Here is a 21,861-nt window from a genome sequence, read left to right on the forward strand (position 1 = left end):
ATATACACATCAACAATATGATTTGCCTGAGTGGCTGGACAGGACAGATTAAAAAAAACAAAAACAATATGTTGGTTTATTTTTTTAACTTGGGACTTCCCCCGGCCTGCGGGCAGTAGTTTGGGAACCCCTGGTCTATGTGGAAATGTGTCTTGCGTACCGTTTTAATTTTGACTATTAACAACTAATACGCAAACTATATTCTACATGTGTGAAAACACATGTAAATAGATGGATAAATGGATGGAAAGCAGTGCCTGTAAGTATTGAATGTCGAATACAACATTTAAATCACACTTTTCTAGCTAAATATTTTGAATATTTAGCTTACTTTTCTCACATATTGCTTTTCTCAGATTTAGCTCACTTTTCTCACATCCAGCAATTTTTCTTCACATTTGAGGTAAAATTTAATTGTGAATATAATTGTTAACTCTTAATATTTAATATACATGTTAAATCCAAACGCTAAATCCAAATATTAAATGTTGGATATGAATCTTAAATCTTTAATGTAAATACAAATCTGAATGTTAAGTCTAAATGCTGAATATGAATCTAAATGTTGTCTTGCAAATGTTTTGCCAATCTATGTTGGTCTATGTTAAGGGTCCTCAAACTTTTTGACTCGGTGACCACATTGGGTTAAAAGAATTGCCGGTGGCCTGGCTATCTGCTGTACGTGTATGTGTGTATATATGTATGTATGTATATATATACCGTATATATATACACCATATTTTTCGGACTATAAGTCACAGTTTTTTTCATAGTTTGGCCGGGGGTGCAACTCATACCAAGGAGCGTCTTATGTGTGAAATTATTAACACATTACCGTAAAATATCAAATAATATTATTTAGCTCATTCACCTAAGAGACTAGACATATAAGATTTCATCGGATTTAGCGATTAGGAGTGACAGATTTTTTGGTAAACCTATAGCATGTTCTATATGTTATAGTTATTTGAATGACTCTTACCATAATATGTTACGTTAACATACCAGGCACGTTCTCAGTTGGTTATTTATGCGTCATATAACGTACACTTATTCAGCCTGTTGTTCACTATTATTTATTTATTTTAAATTGCCTTTCAAATGTCTATTCTTGGTGTTGGGTTTTATCAAATACATTTCCCCCAATGCGACTTATACTCCAGTGCGACTTATATATGGTTTTTTTCCTTCTTTATTATGCATTTTCGGACGGTGCGACTTATACTCTGGAGCGACTTATACTCCGAAAAATATGGTTATATATATATATATATATATATATATATATATATATATATATATATATATATATATATATATATATACAGCAATGAGGTGGCGACTTGTCCAGGGTGTACCCAGCATCCGCCCGAATGGGATAGGGTCCAGCCACCCCCCGCGACCCCGAGAGGGACAAGTGGTAGGAAATGGATGGATGGATATACACTATATTGCCAAAAGTATTTGGCCACCCATCCAAATGATCAGAATCAGGTGTCTTAATCACTTGGCCCGGCCACAGGTGTATAAAATCAATCACTTAGGCATGGAGACTGTAAAATTTAATTGTGAATATAATTGTTAACTCTTAATATTTAATATACATGTTAAATCCAAACGCTAAATCCAAATCTTAAATGTTGGATATGAATCTTAAATCTTCAATGTAAATACAAATCTGAATGTTAAGTCTAAATGCTGAATATGAATCTAAATGTTGTCTTGCAAATGTTTTGCCAAGAGTAAAGCTGAATATTTAGAAAATATGCAAATATTCCACCATCCCCACGCCTCTCAGTACACAAAGACACTCACACATCCGTGACAGCTGGTGCTGTAAATGGTGTGTGCAGTTTTCAGTGATTACGAGCAAAGCATAATAGAGGATTAATGACAGAATGACGACAATAACTGTGCATTTTTTTGAAATGTTGATCTCCAAATGTTTAGCTCCATGGTGTGTTGCACAGAGACATGAAAGAAGTTGAAAACAAGGAGATCAAACCGATGTGAGGACTTTGGTTCCGCATCAGACATAATAAATGGGGCAGAGTAAAAGTATTCTCCTTACACGTCTATCTTGGTGCATAAATACATGTTTATATGTGTATCATTTTGCGGCGCTGTTAGTTCATGGTATCAACGTATTAACATTAATTTTTTGGAAAAAACACGTTATCTTGCTCACCTGTTACTTTATTTCTGTTGTAAACAATATGTGTTCGGTGGCTTTGTGGACTAAATGGTAAAAACAAGAGTACAGTATGAAGTCATCATTTGCCCACGGGTGTGTTGCGCTCTGGGAGGCGCGGGATCAGTGGGAGATTAGCATATTTTCTAAATATTTAGCTTTGCAAATATTTAGCTTGGCAAGACATTTAGATTTAAACATTGAGGTTTAACATTTACTATTAGTTTTAGATTCAACATTATATTTTGGACGCAAGATTTAGATTTTAATTTCACATGTATAATTAAGTTTTTTATTTAACATTGAGATTTACCATTAATATTCAACATTTTGACATAGATGTAACATTTATATTTAGATTTAACATTTAATTTAAGGTAGGAAAAGTGAGCTCAATATTCAAAATTTATCTGACAGAAAATCATGACTTAATTTGTATATTTGGCACCCCATAATCAAGCAAAAAGCTCTCAGGAGTATTTACAGAGACATAATACAAAAACCTAACATGAAGCTTTGTGCTAACAAAACACTAGCTGGCAGTGGCAAACTGTACATTTCCCACCTAGGCCTTAAGTGATGTCTTATTTAGTCCCACTTTAATAAAGAGTCCAGGGGCGTCACTAGCTTTTAAGGACAGGGGGGGCTTAGCCCCCAGGAGATGCAAGATGCGAGCGAACGTAGCGCACAAGCACAAAACTTCACAAACGGCTAACAAAGACTTAGAAATTATTCATTGCTATTATTATTATTTCAGTCGGTTTATTTTCAATCTGTGTTCAGTACAACAACAAACATGGGTTTGCACAGTGACATTTTGTTTACAGCATCAACAATAAACAATTACTTGCATGATCCTTCAAGATACACTGAAACACAATGAAAGTCATGGCATTAGCCTCTATGTTATTAATTCACAACATAGAGACTACTGCCACAACTTAAGCTCACAATACAATCATTGTTTGTTCCCAAATATTTTGAAGTTGCACAGATTACATTTTGGGCACATATGTGACTAAAATGGTTGTAAATTCAAGCCCTGGAAATATTACTTAATTACTTGAATTAAAGTAATATCTGGATCGGGATGATTTGGCTTGTATATAATATATTTATATATATATATATATTATGGCAAGCCGTTAAGGAAATTAAATATATATGGAAGTCTGAATAGAAATGAGAAACGTTTATATATACTGTAAATAAGAAAGACTTAGAGTCCGTCTGCTGATCTGAAAAAGAGCCAAAGCTGTCAAAGAGCTGAGGGACCATCTTCAAAGTGCAATGCTGAAACAAATAATGCAAACAATAAAATGTAACTTCCAGGGCTTGAGATCAATGTAGTCCCGTCGTCCCGGGGACGGTAAAAAAAAATGCACGGGACGAAATGAAATGCTCCCCGGGACGATGGCTTTTAACCATTTTTTTTCTTTTTCTTTTTATGTATTTATTTATTTTACATTTTATATTCAAGTTTATTATTCTTCGGTCAATCGTCAACAAAATAAACAAACAGTTGTACATTCTTAAATTGAAAATGAAAATGTTGCAGACCGAAAGGGTTTAGGCTGAAGTTGAACACTTATTGCGCCTAACCCTATAAACAATGTCAAGTACAAAATAAACTTCCGAAAATTATTGAATGTCCATTGTACAACATATTATAAATACACATTATACATAACATAAACACAGTTCAATTATATACACAGTAAAGGCATGTGAAATATCCTTGTAGACATGTTAAACCTTTGTTATATTAAATGTCTTGGTTTTTCCACCCTCTGAAAATCCCATGAAATGTTTAACAAGCCATCCTATAATAATACAACAGCTATTAATGAAACAATACAATAAAACAAATATAGTTAATGATGTTGTTTTCATTATTTTAACAATAGGCTAATGTATATTACTTTATATAGATTCTACAAGAAACACAAAACTTAAAAACTAAATTATTTACAATTGCAGACACAAGGTTCTTGTTCTGCAGTGCTGTGTGCTAATGTGCTTCGTACACCTGCAGGACCGCAAGCAAGGTCGCAGAGAAAATGCGGACTGGATTTTGAGTGATGTGGGCATTTTCTATATGAACAAGTGGAATGGATTGGATACCGACGCACTAAAGGGGCTCTCTACCTTACACTATGAAGTGAGGGGAAACTGAGTGAATAATGACAGGTTATATGATTATTTATTTAAACTCATATTCGGGCCACTTTATAATGAATATGTCGGCATGTATTTGTTAAAAAAATAAAAAATATTTTTTATTTTTTTTATTTTTAACACCAAATTATTTAGGGGGGCTTAAGAACATTTTAGGGTGGCTTGAGCCCCCCTAAAATAGGCTTAACAACGCCAATGATAAGGACCCCTCAAAATACCATAACTTATGTCACCACATGACCACGGCTGGAGAAATGCTATACAGAAACACACTTGTGCACTACTGCGCATTGGATCACCTCAACAGTGTACAAAACAGGCTATATTTCGGCACATTTAAAAATCAATGAACCTGCATCAGCACTTAAAACATACCTTACATGGTACTGTCAAAATTAAAATAATTGTAAAGAACATATTAATGTGGAAAAATAAATAAATAAAATATTTGAACTTTTTCTTTGTGAGTTAAATAAGTGAGAAGTGATAATTTTTCTGTTGGCCGGGTGTGGATCCGGTATTCGCAAATTACAACTTGTGATTGGATTCTCACTTGGGAGTGACAAGTTAAAATCCAATCACAGTCACGTTTAGTGTAAGGCTACCTAGATGGGCTACTGTCAACAACTCGTCATCTGATTGGCTATCGCAACTGTCTATCAACTGTCTATCAACTGTCTATCCGGCAGAATTCATACAGCGCTGGCAACAAGCTAGCTGAATTCTGATTGGATTGGATTCTAACGTAAAAACAAGCAACACTGGAACCTAATAAGAAATGAAGAGAATATGATGAATACTTTATGGAAAGTAGATTAAAATTTACTTTTATTAATATATGACCATGATTTATGTTAGGCCAGCAGAGAAAGGCACACCACTGCTATTTGGCCATGGAAATGCGTAATTGCCAGACTTTCAAAGTAATGAGGGTATTCTCATTCATATACTAGTGAGTCTTTATTGTATATATAAATTCACATTTGAACTGGTTATGACACTACTAAGGAAACATTTTTTTGGGTTGGAAAGGTCAGTAAAACCACTAGCCAGTTTGACAGAAGTAAGCCCCATTTTAAGTCAATAAATCAATAATATATAAATAAATAATATAACTTGATGATAATAACTCATGGAATCCAGAAATATACCAGATATGTTTCATCCAATGCAAACACAGCAAAGACAGTGCTGCTGTATTTAATGAGCAGTTAATTCATAAACTCTGATCACTTATCAGATTCAGTTCGCTTCGTTTAAAGATCCCTTCCACAATCCTGAGATAAACGGTCACAAATACAATATGTCTACAAAGCCTGCAAATAGGTTCTGTGTGAAAAATAACTGAAATGATTGATTATATTTGGTTGTGTGCTTGATTCAGTTGCTGTCTTTTCTAGATGGATAGTTTGGATGTTGATTTTTTTCCCTCCTGCTCCACAGTTCTAAGTGTGGTTTTGATGCATGACAGGAAAGTGCGCGATGCCACAGGGGTTGACATCAATATGCGTGTTGGCGTGCATTCAGGGAACGTTCTGTGTGGTGTGATTGGACTTCAGAAATGGCAGTATGATGTCTGGTCACACGATGTCACGCTGGCTAATCATATGGAAGCGGGAGGCGTGCCTGGGTGAGTAAAGTCATCGGAGAAAATCAAAAGATCTGCTTGAATATTACATCGGTGCCTTCTTTTAGCCTATGTTTGTGATGCAGTTTAACCTTGAAATTAGTATTCTGATAATAATCGATCAAACTCATTGCCAGTGCTTATCCATCTGTGATCGCAATTCAAAAAAATCCCCCAAAAGCAAAATCAAAAACAGAATCCCTTGATATAGGATGATATACTATATTGTAATTATATTATTATTGCTGTCAAAGTTAACGCAATAATAACAAGTTACCAAAAAGTTTTTTGTTGTTGTGTGATTATTGTGCGTCTTGTGTGATCCACAGTCCGCCTGATGTTAAATTGAAAGAAACATATCAATTGAAGTTAAGTTTAACCTCGAAGCCCTGGCAGGTCGCTTTCTCTAAAAGAACAAAGTTATTTCCATCTGTTGTCGCTGTGAGTTATCACCGGAGTTCCGAGCTGCTAGCAGCAGCAGAGTTGCCAAGGCAACGTAAAACAAGCAACTTCATATGAAATATGATACGAAAAGTGATAGCAAAGTAGCAGTTAGTGAAGTAAATGTTAATAACAGAAATGAGAATGAACATTATTGCATTACAAATGGAGCAATACAAATACCAATAGAAATAACACTATTGATAGTGTATAATAACAATAATTATCTCTATTTTCAACAATACAATTGTTCAAATGCAACAATGCATATATGTAATGATAACTTGAATTACAAAAGAAAGCAGAGAAATGTAGGGAACAAAAAAGAAGCGAACTGTATTAACCTTGTAGATTGTTATACAAACAGTATTAAGCATTGTTTTACCCAGTTTTCCCTAGGGGAACAATGTTAATATATATGTGATGAAACGTTATTATATGCATGACTGTATGAATGCATATGTGCTTGTATATGTACAGTATGTGTATATGTTTGTACAGTGAATGTGCGTGTGGATGTATGTACCGTGAGTGTGTATGTATGTTCTGTATTTGTGTATGTATGTGGGGCCTAGGTATCTATGTGTGTGGGTAAGTACCGATGTGTGCGCATATGTATGTAATAATGAATGAATATATGTATGTGTGTATATACTCTACGTATTAATAATTGTGTGTATGTGAATTTGTATGTACAATATATTTGCCTCCCAGTGTGTGCGAGAGCCATAGTGTGGCCCCAGCCACCCAGAGAGCCCAACCCAAACCAGCAAGTGCGGTGCCCAGGGAACAAGGGACCACTTGCCCCATGCTTGTTTTTGAACGTGTGATTGCTTATTTGGGCTTCTTTTTGTTAACCCCACAATAAAGCAAAACATGACTGCGCTGGTAGGTGTGTGTGTGTGTGTGTTGAGCCGTTAAAAAAGCATGTTTAATAAAAATTTGCATAAATACAACTAATTGTCGAGTCCAATGATAGGTGTACCTTTTAATGAGGTACATCTATTAAATATATATTATAATATATTTGTGATTTATCGTAATTAATTATGAGTTAACTATAGACAAAACATGATTAATCGCAATTACATATGGTAATAGTTTCACAGCCCCTTTATGTAAATATTTCACATTAGGAGAACGAAAGAGCACAAAAGGACGGAATTAGACCCCCAGGTAGAAAATGTCTTGAGTTTGTGTTTGTGTGTGTGTGTATGTTTGTTTGTGACCATTTTGTGTTGCACTGTTAATAAAAGCATACTGTAATGTTTAAAAAACAAACATTTGTATAAATCAAATAATTATCCAGTCCATGTTAGGTGTACATTTTAAAAAGGTACGCTTATTAAAGATAAAAAAAAACCTTATATTCGCAATTAATTGTGATTAATTATGAGATAGCTATAGACAAATTAATCATGATTAAATATGTTAATCGTTTTACAGCCTTATTTTTAAAAAAAAAATCATATATATTTCATAACGGGAGAGGAGAGAGCATTTTAGGACTCAATTAGTCCCCAGTTGGTAAATGTTGTGTCTTGTGTCTTCATTTTGTGTTGAGCTGTCAAAAAAAAAATGGTTCAGTCCCATGTTAGGTGTACATTTTCATAAGATACACTTACTGTTTAAAAACTTATATTTGCCATTATTCGTTATTAATTATAAGTTAACTATAGACAAAACGTGATTTGATATTTTAATAGTTTTACAGCTATAATCAAAATGTATATATATATATATATATATATATATATATATATATATATATATATATATATATATATATATATATATATATATATATATATATATATATATATATATGTATATATATACATATGTATATATATATATATATATATATATATATATATATATATATATATACATATATATATATATATATATATATATATATATATATATATATATATATATATATATATATATATATATATATATAATGGAGAAAAAAGCTTAGTTACCTATGGACACAATCTGATTAAATATTCTAACTGATTGACAGCCCTAACTCCTGTATATAGAGTATTTTAAAATTTTTGACACACTGGATGTTTCACTGTGTCTGGATCTGGTCACTGCTTACAGAGGAACATAATAAATTGAATTTTATTATTCACAAAAAACTGGATCAATTGGTAATTTTCAAAATGATTTATTCTTAGGCGAGTGCACATCACTTCAGTCACACTAGAGCACTTAAATGGTGCCTACAAGGTAGAAGATGGGGATGGACAAGAGAGAGATCCATATCTGAAAGAACATGGAGTCATCACATATCTGGTTATTAACCCAAAGGTAATGAAGCATGTTTTTAATAAGAGTTTGTTAACGATGGAACTAAAATGCTGACTGTGTCCAGGTGGAGCGGCGCAGTCCGCAGCATCACTACAGGCCCAGACATACTCTGGATGGAGCAAAGATGAGAGCCTCTGTTAGGATGACCCGTTATCTGGAATCCTGGGGTGCAGCCAAGCCTTTTGCCAACCTGCACCACAGGGACAGCATGACCAACGAGAATGGAAAGATCAACACAGCTGTGTGTAACATTCACTACATTTACAATGTATTTGTTGCCATTTGAAGTGATGGGCAAGCTTGTAATTTCTCATCTCTGTTGTCTGTTTAGGACGTGCCAATGGGACAGTATCATTTCCAGAGGAGATCAGAAAGGCATGTTTTTTACTTCACTGCTCCAGGATCTTTTACTTTGACTCGATTATCCCTTCCCCATGACAGTACTGTGAAAGGCAACACAATTTCTAATAACTCATGACTTCTGCTGCCTGCTTTGATATGCATGACGAATCTTGAGTCAAATTAAAATATTCTGTCTCTTTCCACACTTGTTAAAAGGACAAAGTCTCAGAAGAAACGGTTTGAGGAGGAGCTTAACGAAAGAATGATCAGAACCTTTGATGGCATAAATTCACAAAAGTAAGGAAAATAGTATGAATACTTTATTGTTTTATCATTGCTGTTGTAATGTTTGGAAACTATCCTAATTATATCCAAATTGACTGGATTTATGCAGGCAGTGGCTCAAGTCTGAGGACATCAAAAGAATATCATTGTTCTTTCACAACAAGTCCTTGGAAAAGGAGGTAAGGAGCAGTACTGGTCGTTACAAGAACATTATGAAACCTTGTTTCGATCAGTATTCTGGAACCTTTTTGGCTGAGAGAGCCATGAAACCCACATATTTGAAAATGTACAGTATTTCCATGAGAGTTATGATTTTTTTTAACACTGAATACAACTAAGTGTATGCCTTTTTAAGACAAATAATTTTAGAGTATAATGAGTCTGGTGCTGCATTGTTTTGCTGATGGTTTGTAGTCTGGTTGATACTTGGTGATGTTAAGGTTCAAGCAGACGTTGAAGCGTCCATCCGTTAAACATGATTGTAGGTTGGGTTTGATATGTTTCAGATGTGAGAATGTTTTAGGGTGTTAAGATTTATCTGCCAGCTAGATGCAGTCATCTAAAGAACCACATCTGGCTCGCGGTTCCCTACCCCAGCTGTAAATTAACATTGCTTTTGTGTTTTTTTCTGGATGTTTTGTACACTTGTGTCTCTTTTTTGTCTATTTAGTACAGAACAACAATCTTGCCAGCCTTCAAATATTATGTCACCTGCGCCTGTCTCATCTTTTCCTGCATTTTCATTGTGCAGATTCTTGTCTTGCCAAAGTAAGTATATTTCTTATGTTGTGTACAGAAAAATATTGTTGTCAACTCATTTTCTTGACCTTTTAGAGGTACCATATCTGTAATGATTTTGATTGACATTTAAAGCACTTTTTTGTGGTCTATAGCAGGGATTCTTAACCTTTTTGACCTCAGGGCACACTTTTCCAGTACAGAGGGGACCATGGCCCGCTAAAATATTAACATTGAATTAGTAATCTTACTCTACATTTCAATCATATTCAATAATTATATCTGACTTACTCACGGTTTTACAGGTTAACAACCTTGTCCATATAAAACCATGTGTTGATTAAAATAATATTATTTATTTAACACAGGATGGATGGATGGATGTTATGTGTACAGGAGGAAGGAGACAGCACAGACAACAGGGATGCCGTATTAGCTCTCTTTATTTATATATATAAACAATATACAGTATATAAATAAGAAATATTAATATTAATAAACAAGGGAAATGGAGTGTGACGAATCCAAAAGTGTATGGTGTGACTATGTGCGTGAATTAACTGTTGTGTGTTACCGGTAGTGCTGCGCGAGAGGCGCGGAAGTCCAATAGGGGTGAGGCAGGCTCGTCGGGGCAATAGCGAGGCGTCAAAAATCTGTGTCCAGGCAAGAGGTCGAGATCCAAGATGTAGCCAGGGAACCAAAGGGAACGCGGGGAGACGACACACAGCTCGTGACGTGGGAACGAAGGCAGGCTGCAGAGAGGCAGCAAGGAGGACACGAGACAATGAACACGACGGGGGACAAAACACAGAGAGCAAAGAGTGCACATAGAGCTTGATGTATCGGCTTACTGTGCTGAACAGGAAACTACGTTTTGGTGCGGGATAGCAAGTTGTACCGGCTTATGAAGGCAGGTCTCATCATCAGCTTCAGGTGTGTTGATTGCCGGCGATTGATTGCAGCTGCTTGCTGCAGCCGGAATGGCACGCGCCAGGCATGCTCCTGGAGGTGCGCCCAGCGCAGCGCACACATGAATGCGCACATCACCGGACCGTGACAGTACCCACCTCCTATGGACAGATTCCAGATTTCCTAAAACTGGAACCAGAAGAACACAGAGATCAAGAGTCAAGGGAGGGTGAAGGGGAGAACTGGTGGTGGGTCGCCGGCCCAAGTGTCCCCGAATCCACCGAGGACAACCCTGGTAGCCGGCGACCAAGGAACGGCCACCGTCTTGGCCTTCGGGAAGGCGGACGCGAGTGGCGCCAGAACCACAGCAGTCTACGAGTTCCACGTCTCTGTCCTGGGCATCGCTGCTGTTGGCACAAAAAGCGTCTATGCAATGGCCACAGAGGGTGCCGCGTGTGGGTGCCTGATGGCCGCCTGTGCGGCCGGCCAGCCGTAGGTCGCGGGGGCGACGATACTGGAGACGATGAGGATGGCGGCGCTGTGGAAAGGTCCGCCAGAGACGAGGAGGAGGATGTCGTCGGAGTCCGAGACGAGGACGACGATGTCGTCGGAGCTAGAAACGAGGAGGACGATGTCATCGGAGTCAGAGACGAGGAGGACGATGTCGTCAGAGTCAAAGACGAGGAGTACGATGTCGTCAGAGCCAGAGATGAAGCAGCTGGCTGAGGAGCTGGCCATGGTGCTGGCATGGAGACCAGTCTGGGTGCTGGTACGGCAACCAGTCTGGGTGCTGGTACGGGAACCAGTCTGGGTGCTGGTACGGGAACCAGTCTGGGTGCTGGTACGGGGACTAGTCTGGATGCTGGTACGGTAACCAGTCTGGGTGCTGGTACGGTAACCAGTCTGGGTGCTGGTACGGGGACCAGTCTGGGTGCTGGTATGGGGACCAGTCTGGGTGCTTGTAAGGGGACCAGTCTGGGAGCGGGTGCTGGTTCGGGGACCAGTCTAGGAGCGGGTGCTGGTTCAGGGACCAGTCTTGGAGCGGGTGCTGGTTCGGGGACCAGTCTTGGAGCAGGTGCTGGTTCGGAAACCAGTCTTGGAGCGGGTGCTGGTTTGGAGACCAGTCTTGGAGCGGGTGCTGCTTCGGGGACCAGTCTTGGAGCAGGTCCTGGTTTGGAGACCAGTCTTGGAGCGGGTGCTGGTACGGGGACCAGCCTTGGAGCTGGTGCCGGTTCGGAGACCAGCGTAGAAACGGGTGCTAGTACGGGGACCATCCAAAAGTGTATGGTGTGACTATGTGTGTGAATTAACTGTTGTGTGTTACCGGGCGAGGCAGACTCGTAGGTCCGTGAGCACAGGCAGGGAGTCGGGGCAATAGCGAGGCGTCAAAAGTCTGTGGCCAGGCGGGAGGTCGCGATCCAAGATGCAGCCAGGGAACCAAAGGGAACGCGGGGAGTCTACACAGCTTGTGACGTGGGAACGAAGGCAGGCTGCAGAGAGGCGACAAGGAGGACACGAGACAATGAACAAGACGGGGGAGAAAACACAGAGAGCAAAAAGTGCGCATAGAGCTTGACGTATCGGCTTACTGTACTGAACAGGAAACTACGTTCTGGCGCGGGATAGCAGGTTGTGCCGGCTTATGAAGGCAGGTCTCATCATCAGCTTCAGGTGTGTTGATTGCCGGCGATTGATTGCAGCTGCTTGCTGCAGCCAGACTGGCACGCGCCTGGCGTGCTCCTGGAGGTGCGCCCAGCGCAGCGCACACATTAATGCGCACTGACGTGTGCCCGGACCGTGACAATTAGCCTTAGGCTTAGGTCAGGCTGATTTGAAAAAAATGTAAAGTACTAACCAAATATACTCCATAAGAAGGGACTTACAAATAACTGATTAAAACTAAATTCACATACAATTATTTTGTGCTAAAACAAATAAACTATATCAATAATGAATATGTTTCTTATCTAAATTGCCACATTATTCATATTTTTTTCACTTAGGAACTTCTCCATGACTTCAGCTCTAGACTTCTTCTGTTTGTTTGAGATTGTCATTAGTGCCATAAATGGTGGAAAAGTGTTCTTGCGGCCAGTACAGGTCACAGCTGAGGAACAGATATTATTTGGTGGCCCTCCAGAGGGTGCTTGCGGCCCAACAATGGGCCCTGGCTGTATCATTAGGAAGCACTGGGCTAGATAATATGTATTAGATATGCTTTTGTGTAAATTTTGCCAACATTTTGTTCCACTGTCTGTTTTTTAAGTCGGTCTGCAAGATATTTTTCCATGGAGATGTTCACAGATTGCAAATGCAACCACGGCCCGCCCTCTCCAAAAGTATCAGAATTAATCTTTTGAAAATATATATCTTGAAGGAAAACGTCAACACTATTTTATTTTCAGAAAAGATCGTAAATAATCTTTATAAACATTAGATTCACCTGGTCACAACATTAGGTACACTTGCACACGCTACAATTATGATTAAGAGTTCTATAAAAAAGCTGTTTTTACCAGCATTTATGTCACTGCGTGTCGCACACAGGTGTTGTTGTGTGCATGCCTTTATTAGCTCACAATAGTACTATACATATACATGTACCTTTTTTTGTGTTTTTTTAAACCAAAATGTAACGTTGCTGTCTTTTTCCGCGGATGTTCAGCAGCTAATCCCATTTCGTAGTGGCCCAAATGTCCTGGACAAATTAACACGGAAGTATACATAGTATTTGTTTTGTAGATATACATCAGGCGGGAAGGCACGAAAGGAGAAGTAATATACAGAAGCTCCAGCAGCAGCAGTCTCGCTCAGCAAAGAGGGAGGAGGATTGCCGACACAGCATGTCCAAGAATGACCACACAATTACGTCCACCTCACTGTGACGTTACACCATAGCTATCTAAAAAAAAAAAAAATACTCCAAAACCCCACGAACAGAGACACCCAAAATTGTGTGCAAGCTCACGCAGAAATGCATGAACCGTATGATTTTGATACGACTCTTTAGCATTGTTTAACACTAGTGTCTAACATCGTCTAACATTGTTGTCTTTTGAATACAATTGTTATTTTATTTTCTTTAAAAAGATTAAAAGACTACTTTTTTTTTCCAGGACTGCAATCTTGGGGATATCCTTTGGTATGGCATTCTTTATCCTTTCCCTGATTGTCTTCGTATGTTTCATCGGACACTTCCTGGTGAGTGGCGTATAAAGGTTATTTCTAACCGCTGTCCATCTGCATATTCTATAATTAGACACTTCTGTGCTTAATTCTCATCACACTTTAGCATCGCAAATGCCCTCGGGTCAGTTTGAAAATCCTGTAATTGTCTAAATGGTGTAACTGCCACTCTGGTGTAACCTTGAGGCCAAAACTAACCCTAGAAGATTTAACGAGGCCACTTTCTTTGGGAGCTTGTACAAGCTACGGATTTTGTTTGTGCTTTTGAGGGAGACAATCTCACCTTGCTAAGTAGCGCACCATGCATATAAATCAACAGCCTTTTAAAAGGTGCTGTTTGCAGCAGATACCGCTTCCTGTTAAAACCGTGTTAGTTACCTCCCGCTAATACACATGCACGCAGTAGAAGGACAACATTATGTTACAAAAGCAATGTTTTGAAAAGCATATTATTTCACTCAATGTACAGGGTTTGTGTACTTTTTAATCAGTGGTTTTCCATTACTTCTCCAAAATGTTTTACTGAATTTTCAAGACCAAAACAAATAATTTTATCTCAGTGGTACCACTGAAAACTAATTATTGTTAAACATAAGTGGGCGTGTTGCGGGTGATATACTAAGACTGCGTGTACAACTGATAAGAAGTGCAAAAGAGGCACAGATTTCCTATTTACATGAGGTTTTTGAATGTACTACGGGCATTCGGTGCGCATGGAAACACTACATTCATGTTATCATGCTCTCCAACTTGTGTGCGATGTTGTCGAACAAACAGCACACATCTATATTTTATTCTACAATATGTAATCACAGTCTACAAACAAAATAAACTACTTTTAGCGCACTGTCAGCGCATTCTGCAGGGAGGCGTTGGACCATCACAACACCAGATTGCATTCATGTGTCTGGAATGATCCAAACGCAAGAAAATGCACACTGCAAGGAGATGTAATATAATAGTACATTTCCTGAATTAAAAAACAAATGCCATTAAAAAATAAAAAATAAAAAATAAAAATCGTCAGCAGACACCAAAATGCATCATTTGGTTTGGTTTTAATCAGCCTGTTAAGTCGGCCAGCAGCTATAAGATTATGCAATTATATTGCTGAATAAATGATAACTGATATGTAAATTTTTTTATTTATTCCTCACAGTCCAAATATGTTGACACAAACACATAAGATGATGGACTTTCGATATGTACAGGTGTCTTTGCAGCGCAATCCCCTCTTTTCCCACAGCCGAAGATTGCAGACGTGCTAAATAAAGACGCACAATAGCGCCCCAGAACAGTAATAGTCTTGAAAAATCACATTGCACATGCTTATATTTATACATTATATATATATATATATATATATATATATATATATATATATATATATATATATATATATATATATATATATATATATATATATATATGTATATATATATATATATATATATATATAATATATATATATATATTATATATATATATATATATATATATATATATATATATATATATATATTATATTTACTATATTTGCATCTTCTCCAAGCAACTGTGGCTACAATTTTGTGCTTATAACCTCTTCAAGTGACAAACCAGCGCTGCCCTGCCCATATTTGCAATGGCAAATATTTTACTTCACAGCTTGCATTTCAGGTCAGTGTCTTTTGCCAGCCACAATATGTATTAATCCTTAAAAAGCCATGTATTATTGAAGATGCACTTCGTTGGCATTTTATAATCCTCGTCACTTCGCTAATAGATGTAACTCGCTAGTGGGCATGCCGGCAGTTACCCTCGAATGTCCACACGGACTAGACTGAATACATATTTCCCACCACCAAAAATACAACGGCCCGTAGCAATTTACATCTCACTACGACACATTTATAATGTTTGGATTAATAAAGCTCTAGATATATATCCATTACTTTTCCAAAACTTTGGAAAAATTATTATTTCCCATAACTTTTTCAGAACTTGGAAAATTCATTTAAAAATGTCATGACTTCCAGGTTTTTCATGCTGTACGAACGCTGAATAAGTTAACCATAACATCTGTTTTTAAATCTTTCCATTCTTAAATATGCTTATCGCGCAGGACATTCTTTATTTATTAACAGCCATGACTGCCGTTTTATTGAAGCCAAACGGCAATTTTTACAAAGCTACTTTGTGACCAATTAAAACATGTACTGTATTGGTTAAATTTGTTTCTTAAACACTATTGGTAACATTGGCTGACCTTCTAATTTTTTTTGTGAAAAAATAATGCATTTTGCGATAACTACTAACTATTTACACATTTTAATTAGGTGTACGGTCACAATGTAATGAGATTCACTTGCAGAGCTACATCAAATATAAAAATGTTTCATTTTTTATTTTAATTATCTTTTCATTTTTCCATAGTCAGCCCTTGCCACTTCAGGCTTCAAATATTGGTCCTAAATTTAGCCTTTCCAAGCATAAAAATGGCTAAAAAATAAACAAAACAAAAAATTGCTAAATATATATATATATATATATATATATATATATATATATATATATATATATATATATATATATATATATATATATATATATATATATATATATGTCTTAATTAGATTATCCAAAAAATAGTGCTCGATACCGTGGTAGAGCGTAATATGTATGTGTGGGAAAAAAATCACAAGACTATTTCATCTCTACAGGCCTGTTTCATGAGGGGTTTTCCTCAATCCTCAGGAGATTTTAATGGAAGCATTCACATACCATGGTTTATATAGGGCACATTATATAGGGCACAGAGCGGGTGGGTACAGGCAGGCGTGGAGGCGTGGAAGATTGACTCATGTGTTACCTAGGAGGTGTTTCCTTCTGTGACGGCATGCTGATACAATTTCGCTGTGCTTGTTGAGGGATGACAAGTCTGGACGGTATATGATAAACAGTTTCTCTTTTAAGCATAGGTTGCATCTTTTGTTACCACTGTTGTAAGGTGTGCTGGATGCAAGAATTTGCCATGTTATAGAGTGTTCAACATGATTGTCTTTGAGATTCCAAATGTGTTTACTGAGTTCAGTAGTGTTCCGGAGTCTTTTGCATCTGAAAGAAGCCTTGTGATTGTTCCATCTGGTTTTGAATTCTCCCTCAGTTAATCCTACGTATGTGTCGGATGTGTTAATGTCCTTGCGTATTACCTTTGCTTGGTAAACAACTGATGATTGTAAGCACCCCCCGTTGAGAGGGCAATCAGGTTTCTTGCGGCAGTTACAGTCTTTGTCGGTTTTGGAGTCGTTCTGCCTGGTGGTGGGCGGCTCCTTTTCAATTGCTTTATTGTGGTTTGAAATGATTTGTCGCATGTTGTTCATGCAGCTGTAGCTCAATTTAATGTTGTTCTTGTTGAATACTTTTCTTAGGGTGTTGCCTTTGGGGAAGTGTTTGTCGATCAGGGTGAGGAATTTGTGGCCAATATTAGTTGAGATGTTTTTGCTGTATGGGGGGTTGTACCAGATAATGTTGTTTCGTTTTCTGCTCCTTTTTGGTTGGTTTCCTGGCGTGGGTTCGTAGGTGAGGGTGAAGTTGTATCCGCATTCATCAAGTGCTTTTTGGTACGGGGGGGTTGCTTTGTCGAATTCAGCTTTGCTAGATGACAGCATCGATAGTCTTTTATTAATTCCGGTAGGTATTCTTTTCGTGGTGGTGGGTGGGTGGTTGCTGTCATGGTGCACGTATTGGAGTGTTGTGTTGGGTTTCGTGAATGGTTGGTAGCTGTTATTCCTCAGGTTGAAAGTGACGTCGAGGAAGTTGACGGTTTGCTTGTTGGCTTCAATCGTGATCCGTAGACCGTTCTCTTTGAAGATTTGACATATACGCTTCTTGGTATTCTAGCTGCTCCTTGGCGAGGCGCGACACACTGCCAGTCCGTCATCACGGTAAATACCAAGGTTCAGGTTGAGGCTAGCGAGCTGGGAGAGGAGGAAACTCCCAACAAGTTTGCACGTTTCTGCTCCGTCAAAACTCCCCATAGTGACGTCGAATGTTGAATTGTTCTTTTTTTGCCATGGTGTACCGTTGCGGATGAGTATGGAGTTCTTTGCGTGGATGATGATGTTTCTTTCGTTGCCTGTGATTGAGTCGTAGTCCGAGGCAAAGTCTAGTGCTTTGGTCAGTAGGTCTTGCGTGATGGAAGGGTAAAATTCTTCGACATCGAAGGAGATGAAGTTGTGCTGTTGTTTGTCTTGGATGTTGCTAAACCATTTGATTACTGCTGCTGTATTTCTCCATTGGTTGAGTGGTGTTTTGTCTGTAATTTTTGTGTTGATTCTGTCCAGGATTGTTTTGCTGATTTTTCCTATTTCGGATTTAGTTGGGTTTATTAGTCGGCATGATGGGTTATTTGCGAAGTTGGGTTTGTGGTCCTTCAATGTGATGAAGGCTTCCTTGTTGGCTGTAGCGTCCACCCTGTCCTCGATGTCCAGTTCAGCCGCGATCCGTTTGTTTTCCAGGTGGATGTTCTGTAAAGTGTTGGGTTGTGCTTTTTTGTATGATTTGGTGATGCTTCTGTCCAGTAAAGTGTTATGTTCTTGTATGTTCATTTTGTAGAAATTTGTGGTTTTGTCAGCAGCTATGATGAGGTTGCTTACTTTCTTGATGCGCTCCGTGTCATTTTTCAGCTTGGTGAGGAGTGGGTTGCGGACTGGCTTGAATTTGACTGATTGTATCATTTTGAGCATGTCGTTCTCAAAATCCTTTAGTTCCTCAACTGTGGGTGGGTTCTTGGTGGATTTGAATCCGTAAGTTTTCTTTTGTGTTCCTTTTGTTTCAGGGTGGAGGAAAAAGTGTGCTTTCCACCGCATCCTTCTCAGGAAGTGTTCCGTCTTCTCTATGAGCCTTAGCTTGTAGTCATTCTGCACGGGTATGGGAATGTTCTTCGTGGAGTAGTCGATGTTGAATTTTTCCATTTCTGATCGTCGTACAGTGCTCAACAAAAGAGAATTTGGAGCGGAATATATGTCTTAATTAGATTATCCAAAAAATAGTGCTCGATACCGTGGTAGAGCGTGATATGTATGTGTGGGAAAAAAATCACAAGACTATTTCATCTCTACAGGCCTGTTTCATGAGGGGTTTTCCTCAATCCTCTGGAGATTTTAATGGAAGCATTCACATACCATGGTTTATATAGGGCACAGAGCGGGTGGGTACAGGCAAGCGTGGGGGCGTGGTGATTGACTCATGTGTTACCTAGGAGGTGTTTCCTTCTGTGACGGCATGCTGATACAATTTCGCTGCGCTTGTTGAGGGATGACAAGTCTGGACGGTATATGATAAACAGTTTCTCTTTTAAGCATAGGTTGCATCTTTTGTTACCACTGTTGTAAGGTGTGCTGGATGCAAGAATTTGCCATGTTATAGAGTATTCAACATTATTGTCTTTGAGATTCCAAATGTGTTTACTGAGTTCAGTAGTGTTCCGGAGTCTTTTGCATCTGAAAGAAGCCTTGTGATTGTTCCATCTGGTTTTGAATTCTCCCTCAGTTAATCCTACGTATGTGTCGGATGTGTTAATGTCCTTGCGTATTACCTTTGCTTGGTAAACAACTGATGATTGTAAGCACCCCCCGTTGAGAGGGCAATCAGGTTTCTTGCGGCAGTTACAGTCTTTGTCGGTTTTGGAGTCGTTCTGCCTGGTGGTGGGCGGCTCCTTTACAATTGCTTTATTGTGGTTTGAAATTATTTGTCGCATGTTGTTCATGCAGCTGTAGCTCAATTTAATGTTGTTCTTGTTGAATACTTTTCTTAGGGTGTTGCCTTTGGGGAAGTGTTTGTCGATCAGGGTGAGGAATTTGTGGCCAATATTAGTTGAGACGTTTTTGCTGTATGGGGGGTTGTACCAGATAATGTTGTTTCGTTTTCTGCTCCTTTTTGGTTGGTTTCCTGGCGTGGGTTCGTAGGTGAGGGTGAAGTTGTATCCGCATTCATCAAGTGCTTTTTGGTACGGGGGGGTTGCTTTGTCGAATTCAGCTTTGCTAGATGACAGCATCGATAGTCTTTTATTAATTCCGGTAGGTATTCTTTTCGTGGTGGTGGGTGGGTGGTTGCTGTCATGGTGCACGTATTGGAGTGTTGTGTTGGGTTTCGTGAATGGTTGGTAGCTGTTATTCCTCAGGTTGAAAGTGACGTCGAGGAAGTTGACGGTTTGCTTGTTGGCTTCAATCAAAAGATTTGAAATCTCCTGATGATTGAGGGAACCCCTCATGAAACAGACCTGTAGAGATGAAGTAGTCTTGTGATTTTTTTTCCACACATACATATATTGCGCTCTACCACGGTATTGAGCACTATTTTTTTGGATAATCTAATTAAGACATATATATATATATATATATATATATATATATATATATATATATATATATATATATATATATATATATATATATATATATATATGTATATATATATATATATATATATATATATATATATATATATATATATATATATATATATATATCAATACTACAGCAGTATTAGCCATTGGCTGAACCTCAGGTAACATTACTATATAGGACTAAAAGAGTGTAAAGGTGAATAAAGGGTGTTATTGTATCCTCCAGAGGGCTTTCATTATGTTGAACAATGTATTTAGGAGGTTTTAAACTGTTTTTTATGCTCTAAAAAGCGAATAATATTTTTTTTAGAATTAATCAAATGTTATTTATCATGGTCATGTTCGTAACCAATTAACAGCAATACACAAGGGGCGACTGTATTTTAAAAATGAGTTTGCGGTGTGTGGACCAGCTATACATCAATCAATCAATCAATCAATGTTTATTTATATAGCCCTAAATCACAAATGTCTCAAAGGGCTGCACAAGTCACAACGACATCCTCGGTACAGAGCCCACATAAGGGCAAGGAAAACTCACTCCAGTGGGACGTCGATGTGAATGACTATGAGAAACCTTGGAGAGGACCGCATATGTAGGTAACCCCCCCCCCCCCCCCCCCCCTCTAGGGGAGACCAAAAGCAATGGATGTCGAGTGGGTCTGACATAATATTGTGAAAGTCCAGTCCCTAGTGGATCTAACATACTAGTGAGAGTCCAGTCCATAGTGGGGCCAGCAGGAGACGGGTCAGCAGCGCAGAGATGTCCCCAACCGATGCACAGGCGAGCGGTCCACTCCGGGTCCCAACTCTGGAAAGCCAGCATGGAACCGGAATAACCCCTCCACAGGGGAGAGGGGGCGGGGGGACAGAGGAGAAAAGAAAAGAAACGGCAGATCAACTGGTCTAAAAAGGGGGGTCTATTTAAAGGCTAGAGTATACAAATGAGTTTTAAGATGGGACTTAAATGCTTCTACTGAGGTAGCATCTCTAACTGTTACTGGGAGGGCATTCCAGAGTACTGGAGCCCGAATAGAAAACGCTCTGTAGCCCGCAGACTTTTTTTGGGCTCTGGGAATCACTAATAAGCCGGAGTTCTTTGAACGCAGGTTTCTTGCCGGGACATATGGTACAATACAGTCAGCAAGATAAGATGGAGCTAGACCGTGTAGTATTTTATACATAAGTAGTAAAACCTTAAAGTCGCATCTTAAGTGCACAGGAAGCCAGTGCAGGTGAGCCAGTATAGGCGTA

At 38.5% G+C, this 21,861-nt stretch overlaps 1 protein-coding gene across 1 annotated transcript in view; it reads left to right on the forward strand.

Moving 5' to 3' along the window:
* LOC133659656 (adenylate cyclase type 2-like) overlaps positions 1-21,861 on the forward strand; it is a 78,087-nt gene that overhangs the window by 24,100 nt on the left and 32,126 nt on the right. The window contains exons 7-14 of the mRNA XM_062062241.1: positions 5,841-5,999; positions 8,627-8,759; positions 8,824-9,000; positions 9,091-9,134; positions 9,318-9,398; positions 9,496-9,565; positions 10,057-10,154; positions 14,150-14,234. Coding sequence (XP_061918225.1) covers positions 5,841-5,999; positions 8,627-8,759; positions 8,824-9,000; positions 9,091-9,134; positions 9,318-9,398; positions 9,496-9,565; positions 10,057-10,154; positions 14,150-14,234 — 847 coding nt within the window. The remainder of the gene's footprint in view (positions 1-5,840; positions 6,000-8,626; positions 8,760-8,823; positions 9,001-9,090; positions 9,135-9,317; positions 9,399-9,495; positions 9,566-10,056; positions 10,155-14,149; positions 14,235-21,861) is intronic.

Source organism: Entelurus aequoreus, linkage group LG11, assembly GCF_033978785.1.
Source record: "Entelurus aequoreus isolate RoL-2023_Sb linkage group LG11, RoL_Eaeq_v1.1, whole genome shotgun sequence".
Lineage (NCBI taxonomy): Eukaryota > Metazoa > Chordata > Actinopteri > Syngnathiformes > Syngnathidae > Entelurus > Entelurus aequoreus.